Source organism: Eublepharis macularius, chromosome 14, assembly GCF_028583425.1.
Source record: "Eublepharis macularius isolate TG4126 chromosome 14, MPM_Emac_v1.0, whole genome shotgun sequence".
NCBI classification, from domain to species: domain Eukaryota; kingdom Metazoa; phylum Chordata; class Lepidosauria; order Squamata; family Eublepharidae; genus Eublepharis; species Eublepharis macularius.
In genome coordinates, this window is record NC_072803.1 from 63301411 (window position 1) to 63318159 (window position 16749).

The 16749-nt window shown below is 46.9% G+C and overlaps 1 protein-coding gene across 1 annotated transcript in view; it reads left to right on the forward strand.

Annotated features, from left to right (window-relative positions):
• Nucleotides 1–16749, forward strand: part of CFAP77 (cilia and flagella associated protein 77) — a 158520-nt gene that overhangs the window by 117837 nt on the left and 23934 nt on the right. Inside the window, exons 4-5 of the mRNA XM_054998366.1 lie at nt 479–584; nt 2383–2484. Coding sequence (XP_054854341.1) covers nt 479–584; nt 2383–2484 — 208 coding nt within the window. The remainder of the gene's footprint in view (nt 1–478; nt 585–2382; nt 2485–16749) is intronic.

Consider the following 16749-nt stretch of genomic DNA (forward strand, 5'->3'; position numbering starts at 1 on the left):
GAGTAATCGGGGGCAGGTGGATCCCAGTTGTATGCACCCTCCTGCATAAGGATAGCCATTCATGATCTCATGCCGAGGGCTATCCAAAGTCCTGTAACTGACCGTGGCAGCCTATTGCCCAGAGGTGCTTTAGTACATCTCTTGGGCATTTTTTTAAAAACAGAACCTCCGTATCTCTAGGCAGCACATCTTTGAGTTGCTGCCTGACAATCACTACCGTTTCCTCTTCTTGTTCTCCAGAGCCTTCTACAATAACTTGATCATATGCAGAAATTAATCCATCTCTCTTCATACTTAGAAAAGCTTCAAGTTAGGGGACTACTAAAAGCACAGGAGCAAGGAGAGGAAGTGAGCAGGCAGCGTGTGAGCTTCTGGAGACGTCTGTCTGCTTGGGCAATGCCGAACTAGACAGATCTCTGTCTGATCCACGAAATCCTGTCTTTTTTAAAGGTCTCTTTTCCTTCTCAATTTCCCTCAGGCCCTCCACACCCTTCTTCGACCTGCTTCAGCATAAATACAAAGAGATATGGATGGAGCAGCAAAGAGCCATCATTCGAGCTCAGAAGGAGGAGAAGAAACAAAAGGTAACCACATCTTCTGAGGATGCAGCAGGCCAATCATTCCCCAGGGTTTTCAGTTCAGCCTTGCCTTTTGGACAGGCTGCGGCTTCTCCCCTACCCAGTTTTCCAATGAGGACACATTGCATGAGGATCTGGAACCAGGGGAAACGATGCAAAAAGAACTTCTAACGGGGGGGGGGGGGTTGTCCCTCCTTCCCCTCCCCCCAGACCCTGATTCTCATGCCCACCTCCCACGTCTCCTGCAGCTGTCTCCTGCCCACTTCAGTGTGGGATGCCACCCCATAGTCTGAGAGCCTAAGGGCCAAGCTAGAAGTGACAAATTACACTTGAATGGCAAATGTACAGACTCACGTGTATTCCTCCCTCTTCCCTTGCGCTCCACTCAATCACTACAACCACTACGTGATCAAGTGGAGCGCAAGAGGAGCGCAAGTGAACAGGGAGGAATACACGTGAGTCTGCACACTTGCCATTCAAGTGTCATTCGTCACTTCTAGCGGGGCCCTAAGAAACTGCTCTTCATGCCGCCCTTTCCTCATCACTGTGTCTGGAGAGGAAGCTCTCCATGTGGCAGAGGAGCTTGGGGCATGCGGGAGAGTGATGATGCTCAGTAACAGAGGAGCTGGTGGACATGGTGCTGCAAGACAATGCACACTCATGTGCTTAACCACAAGACGCTCTGCCAGATCCAGGCAAGAAGAGAATGTGTAAAGAAAAGATTGCCCTGATTGGGAACTTGCTGCTCCTCGGATAAATCGCAGCAAACGCCTGTTCCTGCAGAGCCACTGGGCTGCAAAAGATCCCGTGCTTCATTTGCTGGAATCACAGCACACGCTCAGCGTTGACCAGGACCGGAGGGCCTCCTCACTGCCCTGCACCCTTTTATTCATTTCCCTCATTTATACCCTCCTTGCTCCCCAAGGGGAGGCCCAAAATGGCTTACATTGTTCTCCCCCTTCCATTCTTTCCTCACAACAACCCTGTGAGGTAGGATAGGTTAAGAGCATGTGACTGGCCCTAGATCCCTCGGTGAGCTTCCATGGCAGAGCAGGGATTCAAACCTGGGCCTCCCAGACGTTATTCCAACACTCTAACCGCTAGCCAACGCTGAGATGAAGAACCATACAACTGAAAGGGGCTTCCGAGACCTACAGTGCAATCTTATGGAGAGTTACTCCAGTCTAAGCCCATTGACTTCAATGGGCTTAGACTGGAATAATTCTTCACAGGATTGCATTGTTAGTCTGCCCCGCTTTACAAGGCAGAGAATCCACGGCTAAAGCATCCCCAACAAACAGCTGCCCAGGCTGAGTTCAAAGGCCTCCTGCAAGGGAGAACCTTCCCTTACAGTTGCCAACTCTGGAGATGAGCTGTCATTCCAGGAGATCTCCAGGTCCCACCTGGAGGTTGGCAATCCAACATTCTCCCATCCCCACTAGGTATTTGGCCCTTATGATTAGGAATTTTCTTCTCATGTTCACCTGAAGCCTTCCCGCCTTAAGCTCTTCCCTCTTCCAGGGCAGGGACGGACAGCCCTTCAGGCTTGAGAAGGGCACAATCCTGAACACGGCCAGTGCTTTCCACTCTCCCTCGTGCCCCTCTGCTATCCGTACTCTGGCTGTTTGGCTTTCAAGAGGCCTTGAGCAGGCTTCTTTGAGCTGCTGTCCCAAAGACTATCCAAAGCCATTCGTAGGCAGTCAAGGTAGACAAAAGCCAGTCCCCTTTCTCTCTTCCCCGTGCGCAACATCTCCATTAAAAGGCATCCTCATTGCAGCCTTATGACATCAGCTTTTCTCTTTAGAAACGTAAAGGGAAAGTGTACGAAACATACACCTGCCTGCTTCGAAAGTTCCAGCCTCCAATGAAGATGGAGCCACTTTGGCGCATGCCCCACTTTCAGAAGGTATGTCCAAGCCATAGAGAAGGGGCTTCGGCAGAGTTGCTTATTATTTTAATGTTCTTTGCGGGGGTGGTTAATTTGTGTCTACAAAGACCAGTAAGGCCAGTAAGATCTTTGTAGACTGGGCTGGGGGAAGATTTCTCACAAATCTGAAAAACTTGGCAACATATCAGGATTCTGATTTTTTAAAAAAAAAAAAAAACTGGAACTTTGCCAGTTTTCACTTTTGAAATTTGGCTCTGGATTTTCTTTATAAAACTTAAATGTTCTTTAATGAGCAGGTCAAAACTCCACCTCAACTACCATTCAAACAGAGCAATCCATTGCAGAGTTGCTCCAGGCCAGCGATCTAATCCAAGGGCCGGCACCCCATGGCTCCAGAGTGAAAAACAGCTCAAACCAACACTGGCTCTTTAAAAAAAAAAAAACATATTTAAGTTATGGCATATTAGAGGGGTAGGTGGCCTGCTAGAATAACAAGCACCTGAAGCGGATGGCAGCCCCATTTAGAAAGGGTTAAAAGCCTTCTTAGAGTACTTTACAGAAAGAGAAATAATAAGAGGCAGGGCTTCTTTTCAGCCAGAACGTGGGGGAACAGAGTTCCGGAACCTCTTGAAAATGGTCACATGGCCGGTGGCCCCGCCCCCTGATCTCCAGACAGAGGGGAGTTGAGATTGCTCTCCGCGCTGCTCAGTGGCGCGGAGGGCCATCTAAACTCCCCTCTGTCTGGAGATCAGGGGGCGGGGCCACCAGCCATGTGACCATTTTCGCCGAGGGCAACCCGCTGAGTTCCACCACCTCTTTCCCCAGAAAAAAAGCCCTGGTGACAGGCATGCCTTGGGCGTGCAATGCTTGGAAGTTAACTGCTAGGGATGCATGGGCCCAGGTCGGGCTGGGACTGCAGCATGCGAGGAAAGGGGGCTTACTTTCCCCCACCCCCTTTCCCCCACCTGAATCAGACCTGTGGCAGGGAAGAGCGTAAGAAGAGCCCTGCTGGATCAGACCAGTGCTCCGTCTAGTCCAGCGTCCTGTTTCACACGGTTGCCAACCAGTTGCCCTGGAGGACCAAACGAATCGGACACCAAGGCACCGGCCTTCCCCAGAGGTTGCCTCCTGGCGCTGGGATTCAGAGATTTCCTGCCTCTGAACTTGGAGAACTTTTGCTTGCAGCAAAAATAGATGGCCCATCCCTGCATTCTCAGAGGCCCTCTTCTTCTTTCCTGTGTCCTCTAGTTCAGGGCACTCGTACCTGGCACTGAAAGCAGGTCCTGGACACAAAGAAGCGTTTGGGGGACGTGATGTGCAGGACGCACTACGGGATGCAGCGATGGGGTTTGCTTCTAGGAGTCCTGAAACAGAACAGCTGCATGAATGGTCCGATGTTAAAATTCTTGCCCTGGTCCAATAGTGGAGGAGCACTTCCATTTTCCATGACATTTGGGGGCACATCTGGGTGCTTTTCCACAGCATGAAAAAAGGTTTCACAGGAGGTTCCCACATGGAGTTTCTGAGCGGGAATTCTTTCGCAGATTTGACCCCGTGGGCCTGGAGCTCAGCAGAGACTCAGCAAGGAAGGGGGCCGGCTGCAAGAGTTGCAGCTGCTCAGTGGCAGGTAGGGATCCCATTCCCCCAGTGGGGGCGGGGAATCCCCTGCGTTCACCCTCCACCACCACCACGCCACCAGTCACCTGTCCGGCAGGGGAGAAGGGCACTGGAATGGGCCTCCCAGTTGCCTCGAGAGCAGCAGGCCGATTCGGGCCCCAAACGGGCCAAATTGGGCCCATTTGAGGCCCAAATTGGCCTGTTGCGAAGTGCGCATGTGCTGTTGCAGCCAGAAGTGACATCATGGCATGTGTGAAGCATGTTGGGGACACAACAAAGGTAAGGACCAGGTCCCCAGCCTACCAGCCCGGACGAGGAAGAGACCTAGCAACCCTGGCAGGCCGTTCCAAGGCCAGGGGGGCCTCAGCAGCTGCTTGGCAGTGCCTCTCTCCACTGCCGGCGCCAGGGTTTCTGTCACCTGCGGCCAGCTCCACACGCGTGTGCACGCAGTGCATGCGGGCCCCCCGGACTGCGTGATGATGTTAGGACATCATCACGTGGCAAAGCCGGGCCCATTGGCTGGTGGGTGGCTGGGGCGGTGCGTGGAGGCTGCCCACACTCCGCACGCTGCCCTGGCCACCTGCTGTGCCTGGCCCGTGGCTGTTGCGCCCAGCCGGGGGCGTGCAGCGGCAGCGGTGCAGGGCTGGCCGGCTTGAAGCAGCTGCGGGGCAGGCACGCCAGCTCTATGGCGTGTGCCTCCACCCCCAGCAGCCTCTCTGGCGCCCCGGCACCCACGGCGGCCGCCTCATCGCCTCAGTGGTGGTGCCGGCCCTGCCTATCTCTGACTTCAGCCCTGCCCCAATGCAGTCAAAAAGCGATTGGGGAGGCAGACTGAATTGCCCTCATTTATTCTTGCTCTGTCCTAAAGCTCCCCCATGCCTCCAGCAGCTTTTACCTCCATGTCACAGGCACTGCCCCTTTAATCATCTTTGCCTTCTATTTGTTTGTAGCCAAGTCTTGGCACAGTGCGGGAGCAAAGGCCAAGCTCACCCCTTGGCAGAAGGCCAAGCTGCCTGGAAAAGCTGGCCTTGACTAATTGCTTTGGTCCCTCCTGGCTGCCCTGCAGGCCCAGGCTTGGCGGCATTACACAGTCATTCAGTCACTAAAAGTTAGACAAATGGAATATTTTCACATTTTGGATTTAGGGTTCAGCCCCACTGCCTTAGAATAATGGGCACACACTATCAAGCCAACCGTTTGATTTACAGGATTTCACGCGCCATACATTTTGTTCTTATTTGCGGGAAGATAACCCCAATTTGCACTTCCTGGGATCCTCTGAGGCCTGACGGTCCCTGCCCACTTCACTGGCCTAACAGGGTTAAAGTGGGAAAAGAGCCAGTAACACGCTGAGGTTCAGTGGATTAGTGGAAGTTGTTCAACTGTGGCATTTCTGCCAGCACAGGCTGGCAATTGCTTAGCACATAACCCTCCATAAATAGGGGAGAATAAGCATCTTTTCCATCCTAAAAAACAAAAACAAATGGTGTAGAATAGAAGTCTGCATCTCCCTTTGCCAAAAGAAGCCAATCCCAGTTATTGCTTTAGGCATATAATGGTTTTCAGAGGCATCCCAGTCTGGGCCGGCGCCACAATTGAGGCAGTGAGGTGGGTGCTGCTGGGCCGGAGGGGACGCCGGAGGGGTTGCTGGGGGCAGAGACGCACGCCACAGAGCTGGAGTGCCTGGCCCGCAGCTGCTGCTGCAGCTGGCCAGCCCTGTGCCGCCACCGCCACACACCCCTGGCCAGGCGCAGCAGCTGTGGGCCAGGCATGGGAGATGGCCTCGTCGCGCCGCCCCAGCCACTCGCCAGCCAATGGGCCTGGCTTTGCTGCATGATGACATCATCACGTGATGATGTCATCACACAGTCCGGGGGCATGCGTGCTGTGCGCATGCGCGCAGGAGGGTGGCCGCCAGCGCCAAAAAACCCTGGCGCCGGCGGTGATCCCAGTGGCTGTAGAAATTACATGGCTGCTTCCACACTAGCCGTTTATAGAACTAGGTTGTACAAAGAATCCAGACATCATCCCTGTGAACCCATTGCATTTCATAATTTTCTTTTGATTTCTTTCTTTTTTAAAGAAAAAAGAAAATGGTTTGAGGTGGTGCTTTTAGTTGTAAAATTATTATTGCAGCAGCAGCAGCCCACATGTGCACTGACAACATGCTTTTTAAGGTCTCCCACTTGAAATTTTCTGTCCGCCTGCAGCAACCCTTAGCCTGATTAACCATTTTGAGAGTCCTCCCCTCTCCGTGGCTTTCCTGAATAAACCCTTAACCAGTTCTTGGAGTGTGGGTGTGTGCACCAATTGCTGTTTTTCTCTACATGGAATAATCAGCTGTTCACTCATTTTTATTGTAATTCTGCAATTATGAAATTATGATACTAAAAAAAAATAATGAACAATTGTTAGTTGTTGTAGATTTTCCAGGCTGTATAGCTGTGGTCTTGGCATTGTAGTTCCTGACGTTTCACCAGCAGCTGTGAGTGGCATCTTCAGAGGTGTAGCACCGAAACACAACTACAATGCCAAGACCATGGCCATACAGCCCGGAAAATCTACAACAACGAACGTTCTCTGGCCATGAAAGCCTTCGACAATATAATGAACAATTGTTTTGACTGTAAGGGGCAAAGCAGTAAGTGCTCTTTTCATTCCTGTAAAAAGTAACACAATCAAGACCCATTCAAGAATCTCCTGACCAATCTGACTGAACTAGAAGTAGTTAGTTATTCAGTCCGTCCGTCCGTCCGTCCGTCCATCCATCCGTTCGTTCAACTGGAAGCAATTAATTAAACCTGGATTGAGGAGGGTTGGCACTGCTGGTATTTTTAGATTTTATGGCAGTGTTGACCTCCTGCCTCGCCACCATGGGGATTCATGGGACAGCCCTTCAGTGGTTGAGCTCCTTTCTCCATAGTCGGGGACAGAGGATGGCGTTAGAGGAACAGATGTCTGCCTGCCATTTTTTGGTGTGCAGCGTCCCTCAGGGAATGATTCTTTCCCCAATGTTGTTCAACATTTATATGCACCCCCTTGCCCCGGTGGCTCGTAGCTTTGGGCTGGGGTGTCACCAACAGTATGCGGATGACACCCAGCTCTATTTATTGATGGACGGCCAGTTAGATGCCGCTCCGGATTCCTTGGCTAAGGGGTTTGGAGGCCATGGCAGAATGGTTACGTCAGAGTCGCTTGAAGCGGAATCCTCTGAAGATGGAGGTTCTGTTCCTGGGTCATGGGGTGATGGATGTGGGGCCCCAGCTCCCAACCCTCAATGATGTGCCATTACAGTCATCACTGATGACGAAGAGCCTGAGCGTGACCCTGGATGCCACACTTCCCGTGGAGTCCAGGTTGCGGCCGTTGCCTGATCTGCTTTTTTCCCTCTTTGGTAGGTCAGGTAATTGGCGCCCTGTCTCTCACCCCAGGACCTGGCTTCAGTCATTCATGTGATGGTTACCTTCAGGTTGGATTACTGTAACTCGCTTTACACTGGGCTGCCTTTGGGCTTGACCTGGATATTACTACTGGTCCACATTGCGACAGCACGTGTCCTGACGGGGACGCCATTTTGAGCCCATATCCGTCCTGTGCTGTGCCAGCGGCACTGGCTTCCAGTTCGGTTCTGGATCCAGGTCAAAGTGTTGGTTTTAGTGTTTATAGCCCTTTACGGACTTGGACCTGCATACCTGCAGGACCGCCTCTCCCACTATGTCCCCCACAGGGCCTTGTGCTGTGCAGATAAGCAGCTCCTGGTGGTCCCCAGCCCATGGGACATTCACCTGGCCTCGACCAGGGCCAGGGCCTTTTCAGCCCTGGCTCCGTCCTGGTGGAACACACTCCCGATTGAGATATAGGCCCTGCAGGACCTGTTACAGTTCCGCAGAGCATGCAAAATGGAGATGTTCCACCAGGCCTTTGGTTGAAAGCCAGCGCAATGTCTTCTTCCTGTTTGCCACATCCCATGCTCTGCTGGTGGCCGCCCTGGACTGTGCCGCAGCTATGTACATTGGGTTTTTTAAAGATATTTATTATAGTCTGAATTGATCAAGGGGCAAGTTTGTATTGTTTTTATGGCTTTTAGATATGTATATGGCTTTAATTGTATAATATATATTGTTAGCCGCCCTGAGCCCATTCGCAGGAAAGGCAAGGTATACATTTGATAAAATAAAATAAAATAAATAAATAAGCACAAAGAAGCAGAAGTTCTTGTAGCTGTGAAACAAATGAAGAAAATAAGATCTAAAAGGACAATGGCTGGGAGAAGCAGAACTTTTGCTGAATAAGACTTCATTCCCGGTAAATATGTAATTGGATCTTGTTCATGGGAATGGCCGTGGCAGGGGGATCTAGGGCTCTCCATGTAGTGTTGTGTGGAGCCCCCATTGCAGTTCATCTTGCAGCTGATTATGGAAAAGGAATCCTTCAGGGACACCAGAATGTTTACATTTAATTATACAAAATGCTACAAAAAGAGAGGTCGCTGCTTTTAAGGGATTTACAATCTAAAATGCAGTGGAGTGACGGCAAGAAGAAAATATGTGTTCAGTTTATTTTTATGGACTTAGATTTAGTTTTTTAGGCTTAAGAGTTGTGCCAAAGGGCTCTCCATGACAGATAGGCTTGGAGGAGGGATTTCAAGGAAGAGATCTCATATCCAGGGTTTTTTTTCAGCTGGAACGCGGTGGAACGGAGTTCCGGCACCTCTTGAAAATGATCACATGGCTGGTGGCCACGCCCCCTGATCTCCAGACAGAGGGGAGTTGAGATTGCCCTCCGTGCCGTTGGCAATCTAAACTCCCCTCTGTCTGGAGATCAGGGGGTGGGGCCACCAGTCATATGACCAGTTTTGCTGAGGGCGATTTAAACTTTTAAAAACTCCCCCCTTGTTTCAGCTGACTCCCCCCTTGTTTCAGCTGACCCAAAGTGACGTCATTGTGCGGTCCTGGGAGCATGCGTGCCGCTGTGCGCATGCATGTGGTACCAGGGGCACCACCTCCTGCCAGGAGTTGCCTCCTGTGCTGGCAACCCACTGAGTTCCACCATCTCTTTTCCCAGAAAAAAAAGCCCTGCTCTTATCCATGTGGCCTCATATGAAGCTGCCATCTGCTGAGCCCCATCATTGGCCCTCTAGCTCAGTATTATCAACTTGCAGTGGCAGCAGTTTTCTGGGACCCCAAATAGGGAGCTAAAGGGAGTCCCCGTGCAAGCACCGAGTCATTACTGACCCATGGGGGGACATCACATGACAACATTTTCTTGGCAGACTTTTTACGGGGTGGTTTGCCATTGCCTTCCCCAGTCATCTACACTTTACCCCCAGGAAACTGGGTACTCATTTTACCAGCCTCGGAAAGATGGAAAACAACAAATGTAACCGTCACCAACTAACTAATACAACTCAAAAGAATATTCAATACTCTTGTATGCAAAATTACAAAATTTACTCATACAACACTGAATCGTAAATATAATCCAACCAATTCAAATAGAACAGCCGTATTAGGGCATGCGTCGTATTTCAAAAGAAATTAACATGGGGAGGGGAAAAGGTTTTCAAGCCAAACCCCAATGTTTTTTGCAGAAACACAATCACTTCAAATAGGGCTGAAAAAAGCCTCCGCATAAATGGATACAGGTTTCAGTATATACAAGGCACATACATGTTGCTCCAAGCAGTATTTCAACACACTTTGAACAGAATCAACATATTCTAAATTGTAACTGAACGGGTCAGCCAGCAAGAGGTCCCGTTTCCGGTATCCCCTCCCCATGTTAATTTCTTTTGAAATACGACGCATGCCCTAATACGGCTGTTCTATTTGAATTGGTTGGATTATATTTACGATTCAATGTTGTATGAGTAAATTTTGTAATTTTGCATACAAGAGTATTGAATATTCTTTTGAGTTGTATTAGTTAGTTGGTGACGGTTACATTTGTTGTTTTCCAGTCTTATACTGTCACCCTCTCTTTTTGTGATTGTCGGAAAGATGGAAGGCTGAGTCAACCTTGAGCCGGCTACCTGAACCTGGCTTCCACCAGGATCGAACTCAGGTCATGAGCAGAGCTTGGGCTGCAGTACTGCAGCTTACCACTCTGCGCCACGACATAAAGAAAGTTTTTTCCCAAAGCTGCTGTAACTGGAGGTAATGAGGATGGAACCAGGAGGCGCCCTCCATGGACAAGGCACAAACTCTGCCACTAGCCATACGGCTTCCAAGCAATAGTGCAAAGGTGTTCTGGGAGGGAGTTCCAGGTGGAAACCCCAAAGCAGCAGATAGGAGGGCTCTGACCACACAGAGATTGGGTTTTTTACTTATTTATTGACATGATTTATATTCCACCTTTCCTCCCATTGAAGACCCTGTCAGGCTCTGCCAGTTAGATCCCCAGTGACTTCATTGAAGACATTTCAAGAGTCCAGTTAAAGGCCCTTTTATGAAATGCAGCACAAAAAACACGACATCACGCAAAACTCTCACGAGAAGACGCGATCTCCTGCTTTTTTTGCGCTGCGTTTCGCGATGTTCTGGAAGCAGGTATGTAGTGTGAAACGGGCCCTAGTTTCTTTATTAGAGATCCATCAGTATCAGTGCACTCAGACTACAGCATTGGCAGAAGTGACATAAATGGGCAAAGCAATGTTAGTTATAGGGCAGGATTCCCACCTTGGGATAAAGACCATTAGAATGCAGGTGCGCAGGGCCTGGGAGGTTGGAGGGGGTAGAGAAAGGGAAGACAAGGATGAGCTCATTTCATGTCTCAGGGAGATATGGCTCCGACTGGCACATCAAGGACACTTTCCCAGGCCAGTCGAGAAAGTGAAAGCAGCCACCTGCAAAGATAAGCTACTCTTCGCTACATAATCAGACAGTTACACAGATAGTTCTTTATACATTCTCAGAGGCACAGAGTACAGAGAATAATAGACATACATGGCAGATAAGCAGGGCGCATCTGACAGACTCAAGGTGGCTTACAGAATTATCCTCCATTATATTCCCACAACAACCCTGTGAAGTAGGCTAGGCTGAGAGTGTGTGACTGGCCCAAGGTCCCCCTGCAACCTTCCATGCAGAGTGAGGATTCAAACCAGCGTCTAGCACTCTAACCCCTACACCCTGCTTGTTTAGATGATTAATCATTTGCCTCTGAATTCTTACTGGAGTCAAGTATTAAGTGGCCTGTTACCAAAATCTCAGTCTAGGTGCCTTTTGGAGATATTGAAGTAAAACATCAACCAAAGGAAAGTCCCCCTCTGATGCTTTCTGTGAGCGGGACCACAAGTGACGCCTGACACAGGTTGGACACTTGCCAGCTTCCCTCCAGTTTTGATGGGAAATGTAGGCAGCTTGGCGGAATGTTGGACAAGTGACAGTTGAAAAGTCCATTGGACAGCAATTGGAGAGCCAAGCTGCTAGACCAGGAGGCCTACATTTCCCATCAAAACATGAGGGAAGCTGACTAGTGGCCAACCTGCGTCAGGCGTCACTTGTGGTCTGTCTTCTATGCCAGTGAAACACCAGAACCCAGGCAGCTTCAAGAAAACAATCAAATGTTCCTTTAGTTTTCAAGAGCCCATAAAATAGCTTTTTTCCATGATACCAAAAAACCTTGCCGGTTCCATATTTAAACCTCAGATCAGTATATAGCAGTGATACTCACTCACTGCACAGAAGTTACATTTGGCTCGGTGGACTTCCTGTTTGGGATCCATGGAGGTCTAACGCAGCTCCACTTGCGGAGCTGACCGGACTGCCGTTTTAACCGGCCGGCGGGGTGAAAATAGCCCGCGGCCGACTGCTCTCAGGCGGGGAGCAGGCAAAGAACGCTCAAGACCCTAGGGTGAGCTAGATCTCGGACGAGGGGGGGCTTTACACAACGAGTCTCCCCCCGATCCTTGAGGTCCCACCTTGCGACGGGTCGGCTATAATCTCTGCGGCAGTTTTGGGGCCAATTCGGCTGGCATAAGACCTACATACCCAAGCATCGATTGGGGGAAGAAGCTGAGAGGAGAACTTAAAATCGAAACAGCGATTACAACCCGAGAAAAGTGAAGAGAAGGTAAAGATCATTATCTTCTGAGACGGGACAGATTGATAAAAACAGAGAGGAAAAAAAGTAGATTTTTAAACTGCAACAGACTAGTGAAAAGGAGGGGAAGACTCGGCAGGAATCGAATTTAAAAAGAGACTAAGTTTAAAGAAGTTATTAAAGAAATGGGACTATTGTTTTGAATACCTGTGGCTTTGGAGCTGTGAGAAAAAGACACCATCGCGAGATCTGCTGTGGGAAGACGGGAGACAGGAAGTGCGTAATAACAATAGAGTGGCTGGAGAGAAGCGGCCCTTGCTGGAGGGCAGGAAGTAGGGAATCGCCATTTTTGAAAGGGGAAGGGTCACGGCTTCAGCGGAAGAGGAAGTAGGCCATCTTGGATTACAAAATCATAGAGAAACCATAGAGAAAAGACGCCCGACATTTTGGACTCTTTAAAACTTAATTTCTATAAGAAGACCGGGACATTTAAAATAGAAAAACGTTAAATTTTATGCCACGGAGTTAAGGAAGAGAGCGGATTCGTGGGAGCGAGCTAAAGCAAGCCCCACGATGTCAAAAAAAGAGTGGCAATCGGCAATAGAAAACCTGGATAAAAACCTGGACAAGAAACTTTTAGATATGATTAAAGAACTTAAGGACACGAAATTGGAGCTGATAAAAGAGGTTAAAGAGGTTACACAGACAGTAAAATCGGAGCTGTCAGAAGTGAAAAAAGGTATGGAAACAATACGAAATGAATTACAAGGAACGCAGCAGAGAGTTAAAACAGTAGAAGACGCGATGGAGAATTTAGCAGACACGCAACAAACAGAGATGAGATTGGTGAAGGGGAGAATGTCAGTTGCAGAAACTAAACATATGGAGAAGCAGCTACGTTTTCGTGGCTTGCCAGAAGTGGAAGGAAAGTCAGCGCAAGAACAGATGACTGAGGTGTTGGCTGAGTACCTGGGGAAGGAGGAGGAGGAAGTTGTGGCTATCCTAGATGTGGCATACCGTGTGAATTCGAGAATAGCAACCCAGAGGAAACTACCAAGAGATGTGATTGTGCAGTTTACAACACGAAATATGAAAGAGAGGATTGTGACAAAACAGTTTCAAGATCCATTGGAGATTGATGGCAAGACGATTATTATAATGAAGGAACTGCCCAGATCAGTGTTACTGGACCGGAAAAAATATAAAGTGCTAATTCAGATTTTGAAGGACATGAAAATCAGGTACAGATGGGAGTTACCGGAAGGAGTGTCCTTTGAGTTTGGAGGGGCCAAAAAACGCATCAGATCTGAGCGAGAGATGGAGCGATTTATTAAGGACAATGAAAAAGACTTACCAACAAGATCATGAGTATGGAGTGTAAAGTATTATCTTGGAATGTAAATGGACTAAACTCACCGAATAAGAGGAAAAATACTTTTCACTGGCTACTAAAACAAAAATGTGACATTGTTTGTTTGCAAGAGACCCATATCAGAAAGCAGGATGTAAAATATTTAAAATCTGGAAAATTGGGCAAAGAATATGTAGCGGCCTCCAACAAGAAAAAAAGAGGAGTGGTGTTGTACATAAAAGAGGAGCTACAGCCAAAATTTGTTATGAGAGATGTGGAAGCTAGATTTGTAGCAGTGGAATGTATTTGGAATTTAAAGAGAGTGTTGGTAGTCGGACTTTATGCACCTAACGGTGCAAAAGAAAGCTTCTTTGAGGATTTAAGGAAGCATTTAGACGATCTTGCATACGACCAGATAATTCTTGCTGGAGACTTCAATGGAGTGACAGACTTGGAACTAGACAAAAAGACTACAACGGCACAAAAGAAAAGAGGACTATTACCAAAGCTTTTTTTTGAGTTGATTCAACAAGAGACTCTTGAAGATGTATGGAGGAGAGAATATCCTAAAAGCAGACAGTTTACCTTTTATTCTGCAAGGCATTCTACATTATCAAGAATTGATATGATCTGGGCCTCAAAAGACTTAGCATTATGGACTAAGGAGGTAGAAATAATGCCTATGGTAGGCTCAGATCACAACCCAATTATGTGGAAATTTGGAAAAAAGAGAAAAAGGAAAGCATGGAGAATAAATGAGGACTTGTTACAGGAAAGAGAGAATATGGAAATACTGAGAAGAGAGACAAAGTTTTTTATACAATACAACGTGAATAAAGAAGTACCAACCAATAAAGTTTGGGATGCTTACAAGGCGGTTGTAAGGGGCATACTAATGGACTTAAATGGTAGAGCAAGAAAGAAGAAAGAGGAGAAAAGACAAGAGATTGAGGAGAAAATAAAAGCCAAAGAAATACAGCTAAAAAAGAGACCAGGGAAAAAGAAGGTATACCAGGAAATTAAAATACTTCAAGAACAGCTAACAGCAATGAGCAATAAAGAATTGGAGTGGAATCTCAAAAGACTGAATCAAAAAGCGTTTGAGGGTGCTAATAAACCTGGGAAGTACCTGGCATGGCAATTGAAGAAGAAAAGGGAAAAGAAGATAATAAATAAAATTTGCGAAGATAACAAAACGTATTTGGAGCAGGCTACCATTAGTAGAGCCTTTTATAAATTTTACGCTAAGCTGTATAATAAAAAAGAAGTAAACAAAGAATCAATAGCGTCATATTTTATTATGACAAGCGTTGTGATAAAGAGGTTGGTTTCTTCTTTGTTGACGCTGAAAAAGCGTTTGACAATTTAAACTGGGACTTTATGTTTGCCACTATGGAAAAGCTACAATTGGGAGAAAGATTCATCAGAGCAATTAAGGAAATTTATAGAGACCAGACTGCAGCAATTGTGGTGAATGATGAATTGACCAAGAAATTGACGATAAGTAAAGGAACAAGACAAGGTTGCCCGTTATCTCCATTGTTGTTCATTTTAGTATTGGAGATTCTGATGATACAAATACGTCAAGACGATGAAATTCGTGGAATAAAAATAAAGGACTATTCATACAAGGTCAGAGCATTTGCGGATGACATAATGTTAATTGTAGAGGACCCATTGGAGAACATGCCAAGAGTGATAGATAAGATCAAGGAGTTTGGAGACTTGGCAGGTTTCTTCATTAACAAAAAGAAGTCAAAGATATTATGCAAAAATATGACTAAGCAGAAACAACAATTGTTAATGGAAACAACGGATTGTGAAGTAACAAGTAAAGTGAAATATTTGGGAGTCGAATTAACTGCAAAGAACATAGATCTATTCAAAAACAATTATGAAAAACTATGGACTCAGATAGAGAGAGACTTGATTAAATGGAATAGATTGAATTTGTCATGGTTGGGCAGGATTGCAGCAGTTAAGATGAATGTGTTACCAAGAGTAATGTTTTTGCTACAGACAATACCAATCATCAGAGACTCCAAACAATTTGAAAAATGGCAGAGGAAAATATCAGATTTTGTTTGGGCAGGCAAGAAGCCTCGAGTGAAAGTGAAAGTTTTACAAGATGCAAAGGAAAGAGGCGGAATGCAACTGCCCAATCTGAGACTTTATCATGATGCAATCTGCCTAGTTTGGTTGAAAGAATGGATGACATTAAAGAACAAGAAACTATTAGCCCTAGAGGGATATAAAAAAATATTTGGATGGCACGCATATTTATGGCATGACAAAGTAAAGGTCAACTCGATGTTCCTGCATCACTTTGTTCGGAGAAGTCTATACATAATCTGGAAGAAGTACAGAATTTATCTACAAGAAGGAACCCCTTTGTGGGTGGTTCCATATGAGGTGATAGACCCGAGAGCTGTTGATAATGAACAACAATGTTTAACGTATAAAGAAATAACTAAAACTGAAGCATCCAAACTTAGAATAAAGACACAAGAGGAACTATCACCTAACTACGATTGGTTCCAGTATAGACAGATCAGAGACTTATATAATTCGGACTCTGTAAAGGGAGGTATACGAATAGAGAATTCGGAACTAGAGCAGACCCTTCTTAAAGAAGATAAGAAAAGAATATCCAAGGTATACCAAGTACTGTTGAAGTGGTATACCGAGGATGAGATAGTTAAAACACAAATGGTGAAATGGGCTATAAACTTTAATAAAGAAATAACAATGGAGGCATGGGAATACTTGTGGAAAACTACAATGAAGACAACGACATGTATTAATATCAAAGAGAACATTTATAAAATGATCTATCGTTGGTACATGACACCAAAGAAGATTGCGCTAGGGAATTCGAATACTTCTAATAAATGCTGGAAATGTAAGAAGCATGAGGGCTCCCTCTATCATATGTGGTGGTCGTGTGAGGTAGCCAGGCAGTACTGGGGGGAAATAATAAGAGAAATGAGTGAAATTTTACAATTTCAAATTAATAAGAACCCAGAACTCCTGCTACTGAACTTGGGAATGGAGGGAATTCCAGCCCAACACAGGACGTTGATATTTTATATGACAGCAGCAGCTAGACTTTTGTATGCGCAAAAATGGAAAGTACAAGAAGTGCCAACTATTGAAGATTGGACTTACAAATTGCTGTATATGGCTGAAATGGACAAGATGACAAGAAAATTGAGAGATCTGGACTCAGGGCAGTTCAACACAGACTGGGAGAAGCTGAAACAATACCTGGA